The 22,730-nt window shown below is 41.1% G+C and overlaps 1 protein-coding gene across 11 annotated transcripts in view; it reads left to right on the top strand.

Annotated features, from left to right (window-relative positions):
* The window catches only part of ARMH4 (armadillo like helical domain containing 4), a 171,657-nt gene that overhangs the window by 24,877 nt on the left and 124,050 nt on the right, over positions 1–22,730 (top strand). For 4 of the 11 annotated variants that reach the window (XM_049113218.1, XM_049113217.1, XM_035719918.2 and 1 more), the window contains one exon: positions 19,702–21,127. In XM_049113218.1, the coding sequence (XP_048969175.1) occupies positions 19,759–21,127 (1,369 nt within the window). In that variant the 5' untranslated portion in view covers positions 19,702–19,758. Of the gene's footprint in view, positions 1–9,379; positions 9,538–10,153; positions 10,176–19,701; positions 21,128–22,730 lie in introns of those variants that run through there. The other 7 variants (XM_049113220.1, XM_049113215.1, XM_049113219.1 and 4 more) reach the window with 3 other exon arrangements.

The raw sequence follows: 22,730 nt of genomic DNA, 5'->3' as shown, positions 1-22,730 counted from the left end.
GCGCCACCTTCAGCCCAGGGCGTGATCCTGGAGACCCGGGATTGAGTCCTGTATCGGGCTCCCTGCGTGGAGCCTGATTCTCCTTCTGCCTGTGTCTCTGCCTCTCTCTCTCTCTCCTCTCTGTGTTTCTCGTGAATAAATAAATAAATAAAATCTTAAAAAAAAAAAAAAAGCTAAAGGCATATGTCTAAGCACTTAGATTCTAGAACACATGTTTGCTCTTTTATCCTAGAGGGGCCAAGAATCTCCAGGCAATCTAGGCAGGAAGTTCTCTTTCCTTCTGCAAGGCACAGGCTCAAAGGCAGACAGAGTCTACTATTAGGGAGAGCCACTTTGTGAAAAAGTACCACCTGTGTACTCGTTGGCCTGAAGAGTCATCAGCTTTTTGGGGGAGAAGGTCTATCTCATATCCCTTCCTTAATTATGCCACTGTTCTGCTTCAACCAGGGATGCTGTTAAAAATACTTAGAATGGGGGCACCTGGCTGCTCAGTCGATAGAGCATGTGACTCTTGGTCTCAAGGTTGTGTGTTCGAGCCCCACATTGGATGTAGAGATTACTTAAAAATAAAATCTTTAAAAATATATTTTATTTATTTATTTGAGAGACAGAGCAAGCAAGCGAGCACACATGCCTGAGAGGCAGAGGGAGAGGGAGAAGGAGACTCCCCGCTGAGCAGAGACACCCCTCCCTCACACAGGGCTCAATCCTGCAGGATCATGACCCTAGCTGAAGGCAGATGCTTAACAGACTGAGCCACCTAGGTGCCCCTAAAAATAAAATCTTAAAAAATAATACTTAAGATGGCATGAGCACTACACTAGCCAATCACAGGAGACCTCCGACTGTGCCAGACATCAGTGGGCCCCCCTTTCCTTGGGATGATGGGAAGCTGGTGAGGGAGTTGAGGCTGGAAGAAGATGGCACTGAGAGGACTTAGAGTAACAGCTTGAAATAATGGATTTATACCAAGTGATATGGAAATGCTTCATAATTTTAATAGCTAGTGTGTATGAAGTAAAGCTCCACCCTGAACCAACTGCACTGAGCTTTCTAGAGGAAGGGCTCTTCTCAGATATATCACATCCAGTCCTCAAAGTTTTTCTACCTTCAAGGTTGTTCCTGAAGAAGGCTGGAAGAAGTAAAGAAAGAATCCGAGTCTCCTCTTTATCCCTTAACTTGACTGCTTTGTCCCTCATTTCTCCAGTCAAAAGTCTACCTCTGGGCCTGGAGGCAGAAGTGGAAAAAGAAGAAGAGGGCAGAGGTTACCATCTTTGTCTTGGTTTCTTTCCCTGTGATGGGGAAAATGTTTCTAGCTCCTAATATTTTTATGTTTCGTATCTTTATCATCTGCTTAAGATGCCCTTCATGTCTGCCACATTTCCTTCTCCCAGGTAGGAGGAGAGGGAGAAGAGGTGAAACTAATTGCTTATATTTGTGCCTTGGGCAAAAGAATGGACCTATAAAAGTGCTTATGAATGAATAATGCATTGTACCACGTGGAATTGGGTCATAGTCCTTAAGGCTGCCTCACACGCAGCAACACAGTGGAATTCAAGACTCTGAAATCAAAAAAGATTGGACCAAAGTTCTCAGGCTGGCACCTTTGAGACAGGGAACAATGTCCACAATGGAAAAGACACTAATTTTCAAAAGCAGCAGTATAGAATATGGGAAGCAAGAAGAATGAGGAAAGAAAACCAGAAAAATAGAATTTACAGGAGAATTGGAGTCTGACAGAAGAAAGAAGTTTTTTCTTTTGATGAACCAAGCAGAATCTGATCTGAGTGAAAAGTGCTCATCCATGTGAGATGACTGCTGAGAACAATGTCATAAAATGAACATCAGCTGGCCATGGTAAGTGCCTTAAAATGGTTTTTACAAAGAGAGAAATGGAAGGAAAACAAAACATGTCACAATGCCTGAAAACCACTTATAGAAAGCTCCTAAGAGCAAAAAGAGAAAAGAAAGAACATTACATGATCATCCCATTTATCTTTTTACTGGGAACTTTTTGGAGACAAAGTCATTTCTTCTTTTGTGGTGATGTCTCACACTTTTGGACCAGTCCAAAAGTAAGTCATTTTCTCTGTATGAGACGTATTTTCAATCATTCTGATTCTGAAGGAAATTTTTTCGCCTTTGGCTATTTTTGTAAGCAAGTTACGGAGGAATTGCTTTGAACTGATTCTGCAAAATGTGTCTTTTATGTCTACTTTATATTGTAGGTCTTGACAAAGAATAAATAAAACAAAACACATTGCTCCGGCTATTTCAAAGGATCTGAGCCTGGATGGAATATGAGTACTGGATTCAGCTTGAAGCAGTTTCTCCTCTTCCTCCTCCTTTCTTCTTCTTCTTCTTCTTCTTCTTCTTCTTCTTCTTCTTCTTCTTCTTCTTCTTCTTCTTCTTCTTCTTCTGTCTCACATGTAGGGTATTTCTTGTTCATCAGCAACTCCTTTTTATTTTTTCATTTTATTTATTTTTATTTTTATTTATTTTAAAGATTTATTTATTTATGATAGACACAAAGAGAGAGAGAGAGAGAGGCAGACGGGGGGAGAAGCAGGCTCCATGCCGGGAGCCTGATGGGACTCGATCCCGGGGCTCCAGGATCACGCCCCGGGCCAAAGGCAGGTGCCAAACCACTGAGCCACCCAGGGATCCCCTATTTTATTTAATTTTATTTTTTTTATTTTTAAAGATTTTATTTATTTATTCATGAGAGACAGAGGCAGACACACAGGCAGAGGGAGAAGCAGGCTCCATGCAGGGAACCTGATGTGGGAGTCGATCCCGGGACCCCAGGATCACCCCCTGGGCCGAAGGCAGGCACTAAATCACTGAGCCACCCAGGGATCCCCACAACTCCTTTTTAAATGCATGTGAACTTTACCAATTACAAGGATCACAGACTTGTGGTTAGAAGGGGACTTGAAATATCAGTTGGTTCAGTTCCCTAGCTTCAGAGAGGAGAGATATATATTAATCCCTCCTCATAGAATGCAAAAAATAATTAAATCCTGAGTCTCAGAGCCACTTACATTGAACTATAGCTCCCCAATTTATATGAGATTAATATACAAATTCTGAAGCTCATCAAACTTCCTTCTTATGTCAGTAGTACTCAGTTTGTGCTCTATAATTGTAAAATGGTGAGCATTACTATGTTTATTTTGGTAATAGGCTTATGGCCATAATTAAATAGTCAACAAATACTTTTTTGAACAGCTGCTATGTTGAGGACTGCTGTAGTTGTTGTGGGAGATGTGAGACTATATAAAACACACTGTGTGAATTCAGAGAGCTTACAGTTTTGGGGGAGAGGAAGGAAGATGGTTAGATAACCCATGTACTAACGATATTAAGATGCAGACTTTCCACACAGGCTTTATCAGTTCCTCTCTGTAGTAGTATAATGAAAAAAGATGATAAAGAGTGAGCACTACTTTTAGATTATTGAAGAAGTATATGAGGAAATTGTATATTATGTATTATTGGTAGTATTTATGTGTGTATAACCATTTCCTCTCAGCTAAATTCAACACTTGTGAAGTTGAGTTCAACTGTATGTCTCTACATATACCACATACTTTCCACAAAACAAAAACACTTGTTGATTGATTAACCATGGAACTAAACTCAATACCAAAGTAAATGCATAGCCTACATTAAATGATTCACTGCTCATTGCTTAATGACTATGAGACACAGACATAATTCTGCTTTCAGCTAAGCCAGTTTGGCCTGAAGAATCAGCCAAAATGTGCAGAGACAGGGAATTTAGCAGGAGATTGAGTGCTACAGTGAAGGAAATTCTTTAAATTTTTTTTTTTTGGCAATGATGTCCATGCCATATTTAAAACTTATTAAACTGTTGTTCAGATTGTTAGTATTATTCTGGTTATGAGCCTCCAGTACATCTTCATTGTAATGGTATTGACATTCCATTGAGAGTATCCTGTTCTCTGCTTTTGCTGCCAGGTACTGTAGAATATTCTTGGGTATTTTGAGTATGATGTTAATACCTGCACCATATTTTTAGAAAGTAAAATAAGCAACATTTATTGGCAGGAAGATAATAAATAATAATGCAGTTAGCCACAGTAAATATATTTGGTAGTTTCCCCAGATTCACAAATACTCCTATAATTTCCTTGTTGAGTGAGCAAATGGTGTTTCATCAGGAACCCCAGCCAGAATGAAATGAATACTTTTTTAGAAATCTAGAACAAAAGAGAGTATATAACTTCTCTCACTAATCTATTCCTGTCTCTAAGACCTTTTTCTGATAAAAGTGCTTCCTTGAGCCTGAGCTTTGCCCTGCCTAGTAAAGCCATTCTCTTTAATTCTATCCTTAGTAGAGGCAGAGAAGAGTAAAGAATCTTTCTTTGCAGTAAAGGCTGTAGGTAATGTGTACCGCTAAGTCAATAATAAATATCTCATGCCCATTATTTGAGATAAGGAATCTATTAAAATCATCGATTTATTTACCATTAGGCATATAAAGAAAGAGACAAGGATAGAGATGACTCTTTTGTCTGACAGAGTGAAAGGCAATTCATAGCTTTTCTAGAGTTATAAATATCATCTTGAATATATTCACAATGACCAATTCATTTAGGATTAAAGAGTATATTCCATAGGAGATATTAGACCTTTGATGTTCCAATCTCTTAAAAAGAATTTTTACCATTTCATAAGGACATTATTTATGGCTGGGGGAAAAAGGATGAGATTTCTTTCTTGTAAATGTTATCATCCTTGACTTTATCTAAAATGTTTCTGTTTAAATGGCTTGCGCTGTTAGAAATTTTGTTTTTGTACCTGCGTTCATAGTCCTTTCCTCTCTTATCGTGTTTTTTCAAGGCAACAGACGAAATTCCATTTGTTAGAATTGAATCAGAAGGTTCAGGGCCCAATGAAATCTAACAGTTAACTAGATAATGTAGAAAATAACAGATTTTTAAAAGAAGGGAATTTAAAGCATATAATATTTGCTTCTATACTGATAGGTTTCTTCGGGAGAGTAGAGAAGCAAGAGGGTTCATCTGGGTATTTGCATAATAGGAGTTACAAAAAAATATAGATAAATATAGTGGGCTGTTAACAGTTTAAAGCAACTACGGTGTATATAAATCTGCTGTTCCAAAGCCTTCTTTAAGAAAAACCATTTGCTTATTGGATTTATTCTACTTACCCGTTTTTCCAATAAATGGCATACTAAAGACATAATTTAGTATGAAGTAAAAATCTAAGCTCATTAACACTGAAATAGGTCATGTCAAGTATTCTGAGGATTTTGGATGCCATGAAAACATCTATCAGAATGAATAGAACAGATCTGCCATCATTACCATTATTTACATCATCATCACCATAACCATCAAATATTTATTGAATACCCGGAGTGAGTGGAGTATTCTTAGCAAGACAGTTTCACACTGAAGTCTAATCCTGGGAATTTCTACTTAAAAAATTAAAAGCAACTGAGAAGTCTCCAAAACAATTAGGGTCTTGAGAGTAGCTGGGCAGAGAACATTGGAAGATGCTGAAAAGCTTGTGTTCATAAACTTTTAGGAAGGTCAGAAGAAAAGACTATCTTTTGTAGTGAAGATTTAAATATGCAATTTTCAAATGACTCCTATTCTACATAGCACCTCCTGTCCTTCTTCTTTAATGGCAGAACCTCTTTGCTGGGTGCCTTGGGAACCTGTAAGATCAAAACATCAAAGGAAGGAGTTTTAGAGAGTTCAAAAACGAAGGGAGGGGAGGCCAGAGGGTTAAGACAGCAATAGTTGTGAGGTGATTTCCAGGTAAACTCAGCCTTCCAGGAAGATTTTTCCTCAGATGCTTCTCTCATTCATTTTGTTCTATTGCCTCAAGTCCTTGTTGCTGGTGTAATTTCAAATGAAAACAAAACAAACTAAAACTGAAAACATCCTCAGGAAACAGTGGTGCAGTCTGGGGAAGTCCTGCCAGCTGGTTTTTAAGAGCCCTTATGTTAGCCTTTAAGTGGTACTTATACTGGTGATGTCAGCCCTACTCAGGGTCTCGTTCTTGCTTTTGCAAGACCAGAAACCCAGAAACCCACTTTTTGTGGGCATTGAAGATAGAGTTGTTACAAATAGACACACATAATCCAGTTCACAGATCTTTATTTCAGCAATATCTTCAAGACATTATACATGGGAAGTCAAGCTGTCAGATAGTTACTTGGTACATGGGAATCAGAATAAAGAGAATCAGTTGGTATACTGTGAAGCATTTCTACCCAATGTAATGACAGCCTTGTCAGGGACGCCATAATGCTCAAGTTTGCATTGCCAAGACTCTCCTTTCTGGGTGGTATTTTTTAAAAAAGATTTTATTTATTTATTCATGAGAGACACAGAGAGAGAGGCAGAGACATGGGCAGAGGAAGAAGCAGGCTCCCTGCAGGGACCCCGATGACGTGGGACTTAATTCCCGGACCAGGGATCAAGCCCATCACACCCTGAGCCAAAGGTATCCACTCAACAGCTCAGCCACCCAGGTGTCCCTCTGGATGGTATTTGAATGGACATTGTCCACCCTTCGGGTTGGTTATCCAGTTGTTTGCTACATGTGACCAATTTCTTTCTGACACAAAGGCCTGACCAACCAGGATGAAGTAACCATCTAATACTGCAAAGTTTATCAGGTAAAATACAGGATGCTCAGTTAAACCTGAATTTCAGATAAATAATATTTTTAGCATAAATATGTCCCAAATACTACACAGACATTCTCTATTTCTTTTCTTTTTTTTTTTTTTTTAAGATTTTATTTATTTATTTATTCATGAGAGACACAGAGAGAGAGAGAGGGGCAAAGACACAGGCAGAGGGAGAAGCAGGCTCCATGCAAGGAGCCCGATGTGGGACTCGATCCCAGGTCTTCAGGATCACACCCTGGGCTGCAGGCAGCGCCAAACCGCTGGGCTGCCGGGGCTGCCCACATTCTCTATTTCTATTTGCTAAATCTGAGAACCCCAAAACTTCATTCCTCAGCTTCTTTTCTTATTACTTTAATCGGGGTTTTGGGTGTTCCCAGATTTTCTTATACATAGGATTTCTTGCTTTACCCATAAAAGGTTAAAAACATTTATTGTGAGTGGATTTATTTATTTTATTTTTTAAAGATTTTATTTTTTTATTTGACAGAGAGAGTGCGTGAGAGCAAGCTCAAGTGGGGAAAGGTAGAGGGAAAGGGTGAAGCAGGCTCCGGATGGGCAGGGAGTCTGACACAGAGCTCCATCTCAGAACCCTGGAATCATGACCTGAGCTAAAGGCAGATGCTTAACTGACTGAGCCACCCAGGCGCCCATGAGTGGACTTATTGATTTGACTTTTAGATATAACTTTCCCTGATTTACAATTTGTGTGTGTGCTGGGGTGGAAGAATGGGTCTTATCATCACTCCACATACCCAATAGCAGCTGTTGAGGTAAATTGCAATAATCAGAATTTTTTAAAGCAATACCAACCATTTGGGAAAGGATAAAGGACTAGTATAAATGAGTTCCAATAAGATCACTTTTACTGTAAGCTGAATGATTGTATTGAGGAAAAGGAGAAAAGAATTCTACTATGGGGACTATGGAGGTCCTCTGCGTGGCTCAGTGGTTGAGCGCCTGCCTTTGGCTCAGGGCATGATTCCGGGTCTGGGGATTGAGTCCCACATCGGGGGACTGCAAGGAGCCTGCTTCTTTCTCTGCCTATGTCTCTGCCTTTCTCTCTCTCTCATGAATAAACAAATCTTAAAAAAAAAAAGAAAGAATTCTACTATGGGAGAATGGTAATTTTGGAGAATGGAAAACTTTGAGTGTAAGGTAGATCTGGGGAGTTGAGCTTTGTAGTTGGGACCTAGAGTATTATGGGTCTCAAAGGACCATACTAAGCTGTTAGAAAGGGATGCAGAGTGGGAGGCAGGTAGATGTCAATGAAACTTTGGATATTTCAAATATTTATATAAAGCTGGTCCCAGAGGCCTGGGGAGCTGGAATCATTTTCTATTCTCTTGTCTTCTCCTCTTCTCTTTGGTCCTCTGGTCTAACCTGATTAGTCAGGTTGTTACTAATCAGTATTATTTACCTGCATTTGGGTCAAGTAGGCCCAATTTTGTGGTCTAGCTGGGAATCTTACCATACTATATAACATTGTTTTTATGAGATAGGGTGTAAATTTCAAACAATGGACATAAAAATAAAATGTTGAGACACAACTTGGTCAGGCTGGGTACAGTTTATCCACCTGGTGGGTATTGAATTCAGGTAGAAGGCCTGGTCACAGTATAATGTATTATATTGTATTACATTGAATCTACATAAAAACGGATCTGACATATTCAATTCAATCCAATCACATTCCATTCAACAACTGTTTGTTGACAACCTTTCTGGAAATATAATCTCTTCTAAAGAGAGGTGGAATGGGTAAGGTAACAGGGCATATTTGAGCATTGTGTTAGGTGTAAGGGGTCAAAGGTAAAAAAGACCTTGCTCTGTCTGGAAGGTGTTTACAAATTACTACAAAACAGGACTAAGACAAGCTATTATAATGAAGGGAATTAACATGTGCAAGGGATAACGTATGTGAAAAGTGCTTTGCAAATGTCAGGTGGTGGTTGTTCTAGAAAGGGCCTTTAGAGTCCAAATATCTCTTTCTACCCGTAATGAGAGCTAATAGAAAAAGTAAATGAAATCACTGACAGACCCAAGAATGGAGGTCAGGAATTCCAGGCGGCCCACATTAGCTATAAGATCTCGGGCAACTTACACAGCCTTCAGCCTCAACTTCCTTCCCTGTTAAATGGGTATTACTAGTGTTTCAGAGTTATTGAGTCGATTGAGCAGATCGAAGCACCTAGCATTGTTCTCAGAAGGAGTAAGGGCTCAATAAACCATACTTACTAGTTAGCACTTATTTTTAACTTCTCTGAGAAAGGAATACTTTTAGGGTTACTTTACACGATCCTACTTAGAGGCACGCCTCACCTGAACAGTTTCCACAAGGAATACGCTGCAGCTTCCGACGTGCATCCTTTGCCTTAATCAAGGACCAGAGAAATTCGGGCTCTTCCAGCGAAAACAGTGCCTTGGCCGTAGGCACTGGGCGAGTGCGGCCGCAGAAGCCCGGGCTTTGAGGAGGGACAGCAGGGCAGGGGGCTCCGGCGGGGCGCCGGGAGCCGGGACCCGAGCTGGACCCCACCCCGCCCGCTCCGCTCCGCTCTGCTCTGCCGGGGCCGCGGGGCGCAGGCGGGGAAGTGGGCGCCGAGGGGCGTGAGGCGACGGCGTCGGGTGTCGGTGCCAGCGGAGGCGGGGCGGGCACATCTTTCCGCCGCCCAATCGCCAGCTCTCGTCGCGGCCTCATGAATAAGCAACAAAGCGAAGCGTCCTCCTCCGGGCGTCCCAGACGGCAGAAGGAGCCGCCGCCGCTGCAGGGGCCGCGCCGGGGATGCCCAGCGCGGGCGCCGCCGCTCTCGTCCGCGCGCTGCTCGGCTGAAGGCGCACAGCAGGTGAGCACGGGCCCGGCTCCTGCCGCTCGGGCGGCCGCGCCTGCAGCCCGGGCTCCGGGCGGGCGGCGCGGGGTCGCCCCGGGAGCGCTGCGGTCCGGGGAGCGCGGCACCCCGGGGCGCGCTGGGCGTGCGCCCCGAGCCCCCGCCGGGACGCTGTGCCGGGGCGCAGGCCTCGGAGGACTCGCCGCACTCCTCGCCCCAGCCCAGCCTCCCGGCTCCGCACCAGCGCGCGGGCCTTTGTGCTGGCGGGGCTTGGAGGGCTGGCTGCTTTTGTGTGGGCTTTTCTTTCTTCTCTCGCTCCCCTCCCGACCTCACGGCTGGGGTGGAGAAGTTCCTCAGGACTCCGATTTGCTCCTTTCAGAGCATCGATCGTAATGTCCCCGGTGCCAGTCAGTGTCCGGCAGCCGAGGAGAGAAGAGGGGCTTCGGCGGCCACCGAAATGTGTTCTGCTACTTTGCAGAAAACCAACAGTTGAGTGTTTAGCGCAGAGATGCCACGGAGCCTCCTCGCTCAGACCCTGACCGGTCCCCCCGGACATGGCAGGAGGATGCTGCTTGGAAAGGTCGCTTAGTTGGAAAGAGGGCCTGTGGGATAGACGTGGAGGAGGCCAGGCGCTGCCCGACACTACAGAATGGTTGGTAGGTGTTGCCTGGAGGTGCCCAGACCTCGCAGATGCGTCCTGGTCGCGGAGAAAACCCGACCTGCGTAGATAACACGCATGTAACCCCTGACTGGTGAGCTGGCTGAACGAAGGTAGCCGGGGTGAATAAAATTTAGGACTCCCAAGAGTTTGGAGTTCTCGAAGATGAGAAATCTTTGCCTTTACCAAGCCGAGCTCGAGGAGCTGCCGGGATCTTGGCACCTAATTTCGGGGCAGAGCTGATAGGGAGGAGAGGAGAGAGGATGCTTTACAGTGTCTGCATTCTCTCTTTGGAAGTTTTAGTTAGAGAGTTAAGGGGGAGCAGGAGTGGTTCACAAAACCATTCTAGGGTTCTGATGGACTTCTGTAGGAAGCAAAATGTGTGGCCAGAATTTGCATGCCTCCCCTAACTTTTTGTGTATTTCCTTGACCACACTTTTGGACTCCAAGGAGTACTGTTGAAGCCAAGCGTGTTTAAAGTCATTGACTGATTTCTGCTCATTTGCCAGCAGAAGCCCTCTGTAGCATCTATTGAAAGAAACTCAAAACTGGGGTGAGACTTCACAGTATCACAGTTTTGCTGCTTTTACACACAATAAAGATTTAAGAGTGGTCTTACTCTTATGACTGAGGTAGAGCTGTTATATTTGTCTTAATGATGAACCAAACACTTACGCAGCAGACTTGATATTGATTGTGTTTATTCACAAAACTCCCAAGACTCACCAGTCTGAGGTAGCTACAGCAACAGAGCCAATTAGGGAGATGCAGATTTGTCTTTGTTTTCAGAGGAGGCTTCTCACTGTTATATTCTGGTGTTTCTTGCTAGACTTTTCAATATCTTAATTTGCTGTTACAGAAATGGTTTAATGCAAGAATAGAATCAAAATGAGGAAGATGGGCTTACCTGTTGTAGAACATTTCCACTCTTCAACTAAGATGTACTTCACTCTTCATATTTAGCAGATGTTTGCCTGAAAAGTTGTGTATGGAGTTGCATATTTGTTCATTGAATTTTTTTTTTCTCATATAGGGAAGCTGGGTTTAGTCTCTGTAGAATGAAAACTCATCCCCTAATTAAATGTGTGGTCAATTCTGTTTTTCCATATTGTGTTTACTGGGTGATTATAAGAAAAGTATCTGAATCAGGTTTCAACTTGAAATGTCAGATATTATGTTTGTTCCTTGAAATGTCTACCTGGGGATTATTTTCTCCTTAAATGCCAGCTAGTACTTAGAGATCTTGTCAAGCAAATGAATTTTATAAACCACAAAGAACAGAAATGAAATATCAAATTGGGTCATTGAAAAGAACTGTGTGATGGATGGAGAAGAGCTTGTTGACCAAGATGGATTAGGGCAGGATTCTGCAAACATCAGGCAATTCCCAGGTCATTTTGTCCACAGGAGAAGCTGAAAGAGGAAGCTCCGTGGAAATACCTAGTGGGGAAAAGGATGTTATGGATGGTTCAAATTGCTCACATTGCTGTAGTTTGAGGGGGAATGTGTGTTGGTATCACACTCACATGTCTTGAGTTGAATGATACTTAAAACTTTTTCTTCAGACTGTTTTCATGTCTCTTACCACGCTTTGTCTCTTTTCCACGCTTTGAAGAAAACAGTGTGAGCGGGACCCCCCGGTGGCTCAGTGGTTGAACGTCTGCCTTCAGCTCAGGGCGTGATCCGGGAGTCCGGGATGAGTCCCCCATCCGGCTCCCTGCGTGGAGCCTGCTTCTCTGCCTTTCTCTCTGTGTCTCTCATGAATAAATAATAAAATCTTAAAAAAAAAAAAAAGGGAAGAGAATGAGCATTGTCACCTCCGCTTTATAATAAGGCAACTGAGTTTCAGTGATTTGCCCAAGGTGGACTGGTACTTGGAGCCAATATTTAAATCTTCAGTTTGGCTTCTTTTCCCAGGGATAGGATGATGTGCTAGGGGTTATAAGCACCGACATCAGCATTTGTCTACATTGCCGTATCGTGGAGAACAAAGCTCTTGGGCTCAGTGTACGTAGAACTTAGTTGTGGTCTGCAGGGATGGTAGAGCACTTTGCTGGTAGTTACTGGTGTGACCTTCTTCACCCCAGCCCACTTACCCTCTTCCCTGTCAGCACTGATGCTGCTTTCCTCCTGGGGAACTATGCTTTTCTTTGTGGTTACTCCATTCTCCCTCCTTCCACTGTGGCCAAACATGCTGCTGAAAGGATCATCTGTCATTCTAGCTAGCTCCTTAATTTAAAGTGAAGAATGACGGGGGCCAGATGATCCTAAAGCCAATATATTAGGCCAATGACAGTTGTTAATAGCACAGTGAGTCAGAAATGGGGTACTGTAATGCTGTGTGCCACAGATGGGCTAATAGGGTCAGTGGCTTGATAAACTCAGCTTTAGACAAGTGAAATAGCATTGGCAAGAGAACCTTTAGGATTAAAAAAAAAAGAAAAGGTAAGATGATGAAAAATTAATTATTGAGGATCAGAAAGTACAAAATGGAAAGATTATTAAGATATAAGCAAAGAAGGGAAAGAGTTTCTTTTTCCTCTCATCAAGCAAAGAATCAATTAGTTTTTAAGAGGTGAGGGGGTCATTGGGAAGCGAGTCAACCTGAAGCTCTGAGACTTGTCACTTGGAAGTATTGATCTATTTTTTTAAAGGTTTTATTTATTTATTCATGAGAGACACAGAGACAGAGGCAGAGACATAGGCAGAGGGAGAAGCAAGCTCCCTGTGGGAGCCTGGGATCACAACCTAAGCCAAAGGCAGATGCTCAACGACTGAGCCACCCAAGTGCCCCTGATCTATTTTTTTTTTATGGAAATAAAATCTTTGAAAACCTAAAATATAGCAGAAATGAGAATACAGGTGGTCATTAGTCTTATGAAAATGATACATTGAATGTGTAGCCAAAATTGGCTAAGTGATGAACAAAATACACAATTAGACATGGGTAGACCCTGGCATGTCATTGAAAATCTTATGGCATAAAATGGAGACTCTGAACATCCTTTTTCACATTCACATAAATAAACAGTTATTTATGTTTGCTACACTCCAGCAAATATTTATCGAACACCTCCTCTGTGTGCCTACCATTATTAGTAATTACATGGCAAACAAAAGAAGCTAAAACACCAGTGTTTGCATGCAAAGAACATACTCTTGTTTGAAGTGGCATGACTTACAGATCTGATGCTTTGTGTTGGAGAAGTTGGGAGAAGGGTGGGAAGAGATTGGACCAGGCTTTTTTGTGACAGCAGTTAGTAAACAGGACAGGGCCAGGATTTGGATACCCAGGGTAGGGAAGGAGGGAGTGTTCTGGGTACTGTAGTCTTGTGAGCGAAACTTGGGGATCCAAAATGAGTATGGCCCATAAGGGCAGTATACTCAGCTGGTGATGAGTAGAGTACAGGACACTAGTGGTAACCAGTTACATTATAGATGTGGAGTTCAGCAGTTGGCAATTTGGTGACATTAAATGATGTGTTTGGCAAAAGGAGAAAACTTGAAGTCTGACAGAATTCACAAGTTCAAAAACAGACATGAGGGCAGCCCGGGTGGCTTAGCAGTTTAGCGCTGCCTTCAGCCCAGGGCCTGCCTGATCCTGGAGTCCCGGGATCGAGTCCCATGTTGAGCTCCCTGCATGGAGCTTGCTTTTCCCTCTGCCTGTGTCTCTGCCTCTCTCTCTCTCTCTGTGTCTCTCATGAATAAATAAAATCTTTAAAAAAAAAAAAACAGGCATGATCTCATAGGCGAGTTAATTGTTCTCTATAAAGTCTGTAGCTTTCTATGGGATCCCTGGGTGGCGCCGCGGTTTGGCGCCTGCCTTTGGCCCAGGGCGCGATCCTGGAGACCCCGGATCGAATCCCACGTCGGGCTCCCGGTGCATGGAGCCTGCTTCTCCCTCTGCCTGTGTCTCTGCCTCTCTCTCTCTCCCTCTGTTACTATCATAAATAAATAAAAATTAAAAAAAATATATATATTATAAAGTCTGTAGCTTTCTAAAAAAAAAAAAAAGTGGAGATTATGGTAGTGTCTATCTCATTAGGTTGTTGTTAAATAAGCTAATTTACATAAGGCACTCACAACACCTGGCACATAGCATCCTCCAAATGGTGGCCATTTTTTATGGGTTATTGAATGCTGGGCCGAAGATCACGAATCCAAGAAACCACCAAGGAGCCGACACCGATGCTTGAGCTTGTGTCCAAGTGTACCCGACACAGCGGAGCAGGGACTTGGACCCCGAGGCTAAGAGGCGTAGCAGCTTTATGGGGGCCAGTGGGACTGTAACATACACAGAAAGTTGCACAGTCATGTCGGTCCACACGCAGGTGGCCGATTGAATCACGATTCACCCTATAGTGACCATTTGAACTGGCCTATCACTCTGGTCAGAATCGGCGGGCAGTTTTGGCGGGCACAAGGCGGGGTTACATTGTTATGAGCCGATTTCCGATAAGGGTGTGCCCAGCGGCTCGACTAGGGTGGGGCAGCACCTTAAGCAATAAGCAGGTCATGTGGGGGTCATACAGGAGGTGGCGGGTGCAGCACAAAATGGAGTTAGTCCTGCTCTGCTTGTCCAGGGGTAGGGGATTTTTGTTAAATTTCCTGGGTCCCACATTGTCATTTTTATTCTTAAGAATAAACCATCTAGATTGTGTAAAATGAACTGGAGAGGACAAAGTCTGAACAGCATCATCAGTTGAGAGACCGTTAAAATAACCATCTAGTGAGGTGATGGGAAGGACAATTACAAGAGATATTATGAGGAAAGGATCCACAGAAGCTGTGAATCTAGAATTTAGAGAACAGTTCAGGATGATACTAAAGTTTAGGTGAAGAAGATGGTGTGTCTGAGGTGTCATCCAAATTTCTTTCAGGAGACAATAAGAATCTAAGATTAGGCAGCTTTCTTCCCAAAACCCTATAGACAACTTTCTTCCCCGAATAGCTATTTATGGTATTTGTGTTTGTCCAAGAAGAGGGAAATGTCAGGCAGTTTGTCACCAGTTTTTTGGCATACTCTATAGGTCTTCTGTGTATTGAGTACTCTTAGGGCAATGCTCATGTTCCTTCTATATTATACAGGGAACTCCATTTCCTTTGAAAAGCTAGCTTTGCCACCGATGAGAATGTTCTCATATGCTGGTTACCCTTGTGCCTACATTTTGGTAACACACTGAGCAATAGTATACATTTTAGTTGGAAGAAATGTTGACCAAGTGTTTAAAAAAACCCTGATTATTAAATCTAACAAGGTGACTAAGTCTGTATTTTTTATGTTGTCTTTCATTTGTCTTTGTGACTTGCATATGCCTAGACTTGACAAGGAGACAGATTCTGGACTGTATCTATTTAAGATTGTCAAAGATAATGGGTGACAGAAAGCTTATCTGCCCACTGGTGGCAGAAATGCAGTACATTGTTTAGAGGACCTCAGAGCCATTAGGATACCTTGATAGCAAGTGATAGACAAAGTGCTGCTGACTTGCTCTGAAAAGGATGCTTTCTAAGCTGTTAGAAGCCAATATCCACTCTCGGCAATGTGGTTAGAGTTTATTTACCTGAATTAATTTGCACTGATGGCTAATCATGGAAAGAAACCAGCACTGCCATGGTATGAAAGAAAAGTTAGAGGAATATTCTTTTGTTTGTTAAATATTCTTATGATTGAGTTAATTTAAGATAATTAAGACACAGAGTACTAATTAGCAGTGAAATTTCCCTACCCTCCCCTTCCCCAACAAAGCAGGCTATAGACATTCTTCTGTTTGTTCAGCCAATATTTACTGAGCATTTTCTCTGTGCCAGGCTCTTTGCCAGGAAGGGGATACAATGTTGAGGGGCGAAAAAAGAAAAGAAAAGGCCTATAGCCTTCAACATATGATTATAGATGATTATTTAGTTTTAGAAATATTGCTGTTGAATTGACAGTTGTCAGCGTTTTCTTTTTTATTTGCTAATGTCATGTAGCTCTCACTTGGGGGGACACCATCCTCACCGGAGTGGCTGTGTGAACTTACACTGTGCTTTGAAAGATGGAGAAAGACCTAGAACTTGAAGGTCATTTACCAATGTATCTGAGTTGGAGGCGTGCTCCCTGCTGTTGTTCTTATAGGCTGTCTTTTCTGCTTCTTTTAAAGTTCAGGCATTGCTTTTGAATAGTGGGGAGAAGGAACATATGGCCGCAATACACAAACATAGAATAGGCTTGCAGTTCACCCCCATTTTTTCTCTAGTTGGATTTAGAAAGCAGGTGGCTGACACTTAATTACAGAAGGAAAGTCTTTTAGAGCAATGGCAAAATTCCCTTCACACAAAAATTCTAAAGCTTAAGATCTAGCTGAAAATAAAACCTTGAAGGAAAATTCTGTCTGGGAAAGGCAATTGAGGTTATATTAAATCTTTATGATTTGCCTCCCCTAATCTAATTTGTTTGTGAAATTTGCCTCTCAGTCCACATGACTCCAGAACATATAAATAAGTTGTGAAACATCCATTCAATCATTTGAATGCCTTGCCTACCTGATAGCATGATTGTTGGAATATGAAAACATTTGTATTTTAATGTTATGTCCTGTAGATAAAATGTGAAAATGGAATCATGGAGGTAGAAGGGATTTATAATACTTTTTGTTTAACTCCCCATTTTGTCAAAGGAAGGACTGAGGCCATTTGCACAGTATCCCATAGCATGTTTTAACAACAATAAAGCTAGGACTCAGGAATTGTTTTTCTGATTCAGGTCCTTGTCTCTCTAAATTCTCTTGTCATTTATGATGGCTTGTTTTTTTCCAGGCTTTTATCCAGAAGCATGGGATCATATAGTCCAAGGCTTTAGGCCATACCCTACATTGTCTGGGACATTTAGTAAGATTTCACTAAGTGGGAAAAATGTTTGCTCAGGGAAGAATAGATCAGAGAGTTCTATAGCTATTATATATGTTTGACTATATACAGTTTCTTAGTTCAACTTGTCTCTACAAGGATGTAGTTTCATCCACTGTGAACATTCTTGCTTTATAGTTCTTCTGTGCTTTTGTTTTTCCTTTCCTTTTTTTTTTTTTTTAAGATTTTATTTACTTATTCATGAGAGACACACAAAGAGAGGCAGAGACATAGGGAGAGGGAGAAGCAGGCTCCCTGCAGGGAGCCTGATGCAGGACTCGATCCCCAGACCCAGAATCACACCCTGAGCTGAAGGCAGACACTCATCCACTGAGCTACCCAGGTGTCCACTATACTTTTGTTTTAAGGAGTACAATTAGAGGCAGCAACAGCAAGTCAAATACTCTTACCAAATATGTTACCTGACTATGAAGTGGGCTTTTTTTTGGAAGTGGAATTCTTTATGGATCGTTTAAAGTATGGTGATAACTAATGTTCAGAATGTTGACATGCCTTGGGACATGCTATTCCCTCTTTATCAAATATCTTTCGCATATTCTCTCCTTTTAAAACAATGCTAGCTGCCTGTATATAATTTAATATTTAAATAAAATTGTTACAGACTTTCATCCCACATATGGAGAAACTTACCATCCTTCTCACTATCTCTGAGGATTCCTGAGGGGGTGTGGTGGCTTTCTCCTAGTCGTGGCTTCAGTTTTCTTCTGCTGCTAAATTTCTGATCCCTGATATGTGCTGTTCCTTTTCTGCACATGGCACCTCATGACATCACTTCATTCCTATATTCTCTTGAAGTATTGTAGATTTAAGATTTCTATGTAACAAATTATCTCTAACTTGGTGGCAATAAATGCTTAAAATTAATTAATTAATTTATTTCAGAGAGAGCATGCGCGAGAGAGTATGCACACACAATCAGGAAGGGCGGAGGGAGAGAGAGAATTTCAAGCAGGCTCTATGGTGAGCACGGAGCCTGAGCCTGACATGGGGCTCCACCTCATGTCACTGAGATCATGACCTGAGCTGAAACCAAGAGTCAGATGCTTAAGTGACTGTGGACCTAGGCGCCCCAGTAAATGGTTATTATTTCATCCCATTTCCATGCATTAAGAATTTGGAAGCAACTACCTTACCCTAAAGTGGTTCTGGCTCAAGGTCTCTCAAGAAGTTGCAGTCATGATGTCAGCTGAAGCTGACATCTGAAGCCTTGGCTGGGCCTGGAGGGTGCTTTCCAAGATGCCTCATTTATGAGGTGCTGGTAGTTTGGCAGGAGGCCTCAGCTTCGAATCCAGGGAATCCTCTTTTGTTGTGTAGAAAAGGAGAAGGGAGATAGCACATATTCATTCAGCCTTCCTTTTTTCCTCAGCTGTCTAGATCATGCTCCAAGGAATTGACCTTTTCTGGTCTTTTTTGGTCACAAAAAGACCTAGAAACTAAATGGGAAAGCTTTGAACTTCTTAAGGGAGAAGACCCTATGAAAACATAAATTTTTATATTTTATGTGTGCGCATCACATGCTTAACCCAAGTAGTTTAATGATTAGACATGAAAGAAGGAAAAATAATAACTTTTATAAAGTTTAAGTTTTTATTTTAGAATTTTCATTCCTAGGTTTAATTTCCTAGAATATCTATAGCATCTGAGAAATTTTGGATGATGGGAAAAGAAAGAGCCCAAAAAGCAAAGTAGATAAAAAAAGAACTAAAGCTCAAGTTTTTGGGGAAAATTAGCAGTTTTGATATAGTTTTAGTTTTAACGAGAGTGTGAGTAGTTTCTTTAAAAAATGCAATAAATCTCAATCCTATAATAGTATGGATTCAGTAAAGATTGCTAATTTTAAATGTGTTTTGGTTCTCTTAAAGTTTTTTCCCTAAAAACACACTTACTTGAATTAACTCTTAACTTTTCTGCTCCTTAAATTTTGAAACATCAAAGATTTGCCTATAACTTTTATAGTTATTACAGAGAAAAGAAATAATTTAAATGTTTTGAAGAGAAATAAAAAAAAAACTTTATTTTTTTACATAAATAAACTGGCTGGAACTCACGGCCTCAAGATCAAGAGTTACGTGTTTCACCTACTGAGCCAGCTAGGTGTCCCTTGAGAGAAATTTTAATTGAAAATCATTTGTATACTTAAACCTCTTGAATATTACTGGTATTCAGTATTTTATGATTATATTTAATAATTTTAAACAATACTTGAAACATTCTCTGATGTAATATAAGTAAATGTAAGTTTTACTTTCCATATCTTGAACATGTTATTTCTCCAGTTATTTGACTATATGGTAATAGAGGAATTTGGGGGAGAATATTGCAAATGTGACTTCAAGGGTAATTTTTTTAAATAGATATTTAAGAAACAATGAACTAAGTACTTGAACTATGTGTACCTTTTCTAGAGAGCTTCAGGTTAAATCAGCTGCAAAATTCAGCAGGGAAAAGTGAACTGGGTTATCCAAGTCTCAAAGGTACAAAGAAATAGAACAGCTGTCTCTTCCATACCATCTCTGAGCATGAAGTCAAGATTGTTTTACTTACGGTTTAATTTAAAGGGGCTTGTTTACAAAATACGTTTATTTGATAGCTTGATATGCTTTATTTTTCTGCAGGACTCAATTACTGGAATTGTCAACTCTGCTGATTTATGTGCACATTTCTCTTCCACTATGAGCAGACCAATTGTATTGCACATTTGTCTGGCATTCTGTAGCCTTGTACTTCTCAACTTTGCCACACAATGTGTGGCCTTCCCCAAAATGGAAAGAAGGGAGATAGCACATGTTCATGTAGAAACGGGGCAGCCTGAGAGGATGAACACAGATGATCTAGAAAATAAGTCTATTACGTCAAAGTGCGCTCCCCAGTTGGTGGTCTCTGAAGAACCAGTGATGGTGTTAGCAGGACCATCAGCAACATCATTAAATAAAGTATTTCCTACTAACAAAGAAGCTCGTCCCATAGGAGCTGGGCTCATGCAGCCTAATAGCCCTGGCATTTACACTGCTACTGAGACAGCAGTCCCTGCAAGGTTTGGTTCCAGCCAGCCAGAGAGGGTGTCTCCTGAAAGCCGACTTTCCAAGGCCATGCTAACCAGTCCCATTACTGCAACTGCTCGTCTGCATATCGATAAGAAGGAGGGACACTTCAGTAGTACCATCATTCAGCGCATTGGAGAGGGGACCACAGAAGCAACACAGGGTTTTCTGAAGTATGTGGATGATCAGTTGTTTGCAACTGAAAGTCAGGACGGAGTTAGTCTGGGATATTTACCTTCATCTGCTGTGGATACTAAAGAAATGCTAACTGCTAATCCAAGGACTGAGAAATCTGAAGCAGGCACAGAACATGGGGCAGCTTTTTTTCTTGGTGCTGAGCCCATAGCAGGCACGGAGCCTGGGAGCCCCACGCCTGATAGGGAGAAACCTTTGCAGATGACAGCTGATCATACCCAGACTACTGCCACCAAGTACTGGCTCACAACCTCCGAGTACACCCTGAGTGTGGAGCCAGGAACTGACAGGCTGCTGGGAGCCACGGGAGTCACAGTGAGTGTCAGCACAGCTGTTCCAGCTGCCTCTGACCTAAGTGATGAGTGGGATGATACCAAATTAGAGAGTGTAAGCCAGATAAAGACCCCCACACTTGGAGACAACATAGAGACTCAGGTGGGAATGGAAATGTCTCAGACAGCCCAAGAGATCGATAATGACCCTATGGAAGGTATGGAAGAGGGCAAACCTGTGACAGAGGCTGCAGATGTGGCTCTGGGGCTGTCAGAAGGGGAAGCACACTTGGGGACAGCCCTGTTAATGGCGCATGGGGAGGAGCGATCATCTGCCGTCACCGATCAGAATTCCTTTATTCCCACAAGTCCTATGGAAGATAGGAAAGTCTCTGTTGTGAGCCTCTTCCAAGATACTGCAGACTTCATGGAGTCTACTAAGGAAAATGATCCCATGTTTTTCTTAGAGACCACTGTTCCCATCTCAGAATATGAATCTGAGGCGCATCAACCATTGGGAAATACATTGAAAGGTAAAAGAAAGAAAGAAAAACACAAACTTTGTTTAATTTGGAATGTTTCAATCTAATTTTATTGTTTTTTTTTTAAAAATTGAGATATAACTGACATCTAATATTGTATTAGTTTTAGGTCTTATTTTATGTTTTTTTTAAGCAATAATTTAGAAGTAAGTTATCTAAGTTTTAATGAAAAGCAAGAGTAAACAAATAAAAATATATTTTATATAAAATGACACCCAAATATAACCTCTGCATACAGGTCATAGTATTCAACCGGGAAAAGTTTGTCCCTACCCCCATCATTTGGCAATTTTGGAGACATTTTTCCTTGTGATAACAAAGGGGTGCCATTGACATCTAGTAGGTAGGAGCCAGAGAGGCTGCTGAACATCCTAAAATCCCCATCCACAGAGACTTTTATGAGCCAAAAGGTCAACAGTACTGAGAAACTCTGATATAGGCTGATAATTTTCAAATATGTTATTATGAAAATGTATACCCTCAGGAAAATGTTAAAGAATGAGCTGTATATTTAAATGATCTAATAAACAGTATAGAATACCTATTTACACATTGTTGCAAAAGATACTTATATTCCTGGTATTTCTTACCAGAAAGCTTTAAATAAATATCTGTCTTATAGCATTAACCATAGGAGTTCTTTGACTTTGTTTTCCTGAAAAGAAATTTATCTAGAAAAAAAGACAAAACAAAACAAACAAATACTGATAAATCCTCTCTGTCGGCTTGATTCTGCGCTACTTCTTCTTGGCCTTTATATCTGTGAATGTTGTGAGCTGATGAGTCTTACATTTGTTGCTGATGGATAATGTTTTTCTTTTATTATGTGTATTTAGTCAGATAACAGCATGAGGAAAGGATAGACTTAGTATAATGTGCATCTGCTCCCTCCAAATTGTTTTGAAAGATGTATATCTTGTTGCTTCAACTAAGTAGCCTAATTAATGAAAATACCAAATTAGTAATGTGTTTTATAAAATGTTAAAATTGAATTAAAATTATAAGATTAAATTTTACATGTCCAATTCATTTTTTAGAGACAGAAAGACCTAGTATACTGTAAGTTTTCACAGAACCTTAAGAAATTGTTTTGTATGTTGGTTTTTTATTTTTTTTTTTTATTTATTTTTTTTTTTTATGTTGGTTTTTTAAATTCCATTAAGAGAGTTGGATCTCCATGACCATGAAGATACTGGATACGACTGAACAATTTACTTCAACTTTCCATAATACTTTAAGATATTCCTGGAGGATAAAGTAATATAACTCTAGATTATTCATTGCATAATTGAATCTGTGATGCTTATGTATTAGAATTACATTAGCTTGTATTAATACAGACTAAAAAGTAAAATGAATTTGGTGATTATTATTTATTATTTTTAAAGATTTTATTTTATTTTTATTTATTCATGAGAGACGCAGAAAGAGAGGCAGAGACATAGGCAGAGAGAGAAGAGTAGCAGGCTCCCTAGAGGGATCCTGATGAGGAACTGGATCCCAGAATCCCTGGGATCAAGCCCTGAGCTGAAGGCAGACGCTCAACTGCTGAGCCACCAAGGTGTCTCTGATTATTATTTTGATTACTGAATAT

The sequence above is a fragment of the Canis lupus genome, chromosome 8 (assembly GCF_003254725.2).
Source record: "Canis lupus dingo isolate Sandy chromosome 8, ASM325472v2, whole genome shotgun sequence".
In the NCBI taxonomy this organism is placed as follows: Eukaryota; Metazoa; Chordata; class Mammalia; order Carnivora; family Canidae; genus Canis; species Canis lupus.
The sequence above is the reverse complement of the archived record's forward strand: the minus strand, read 5'-3'. Positions and strand labels throughout refer to the sequence as shown.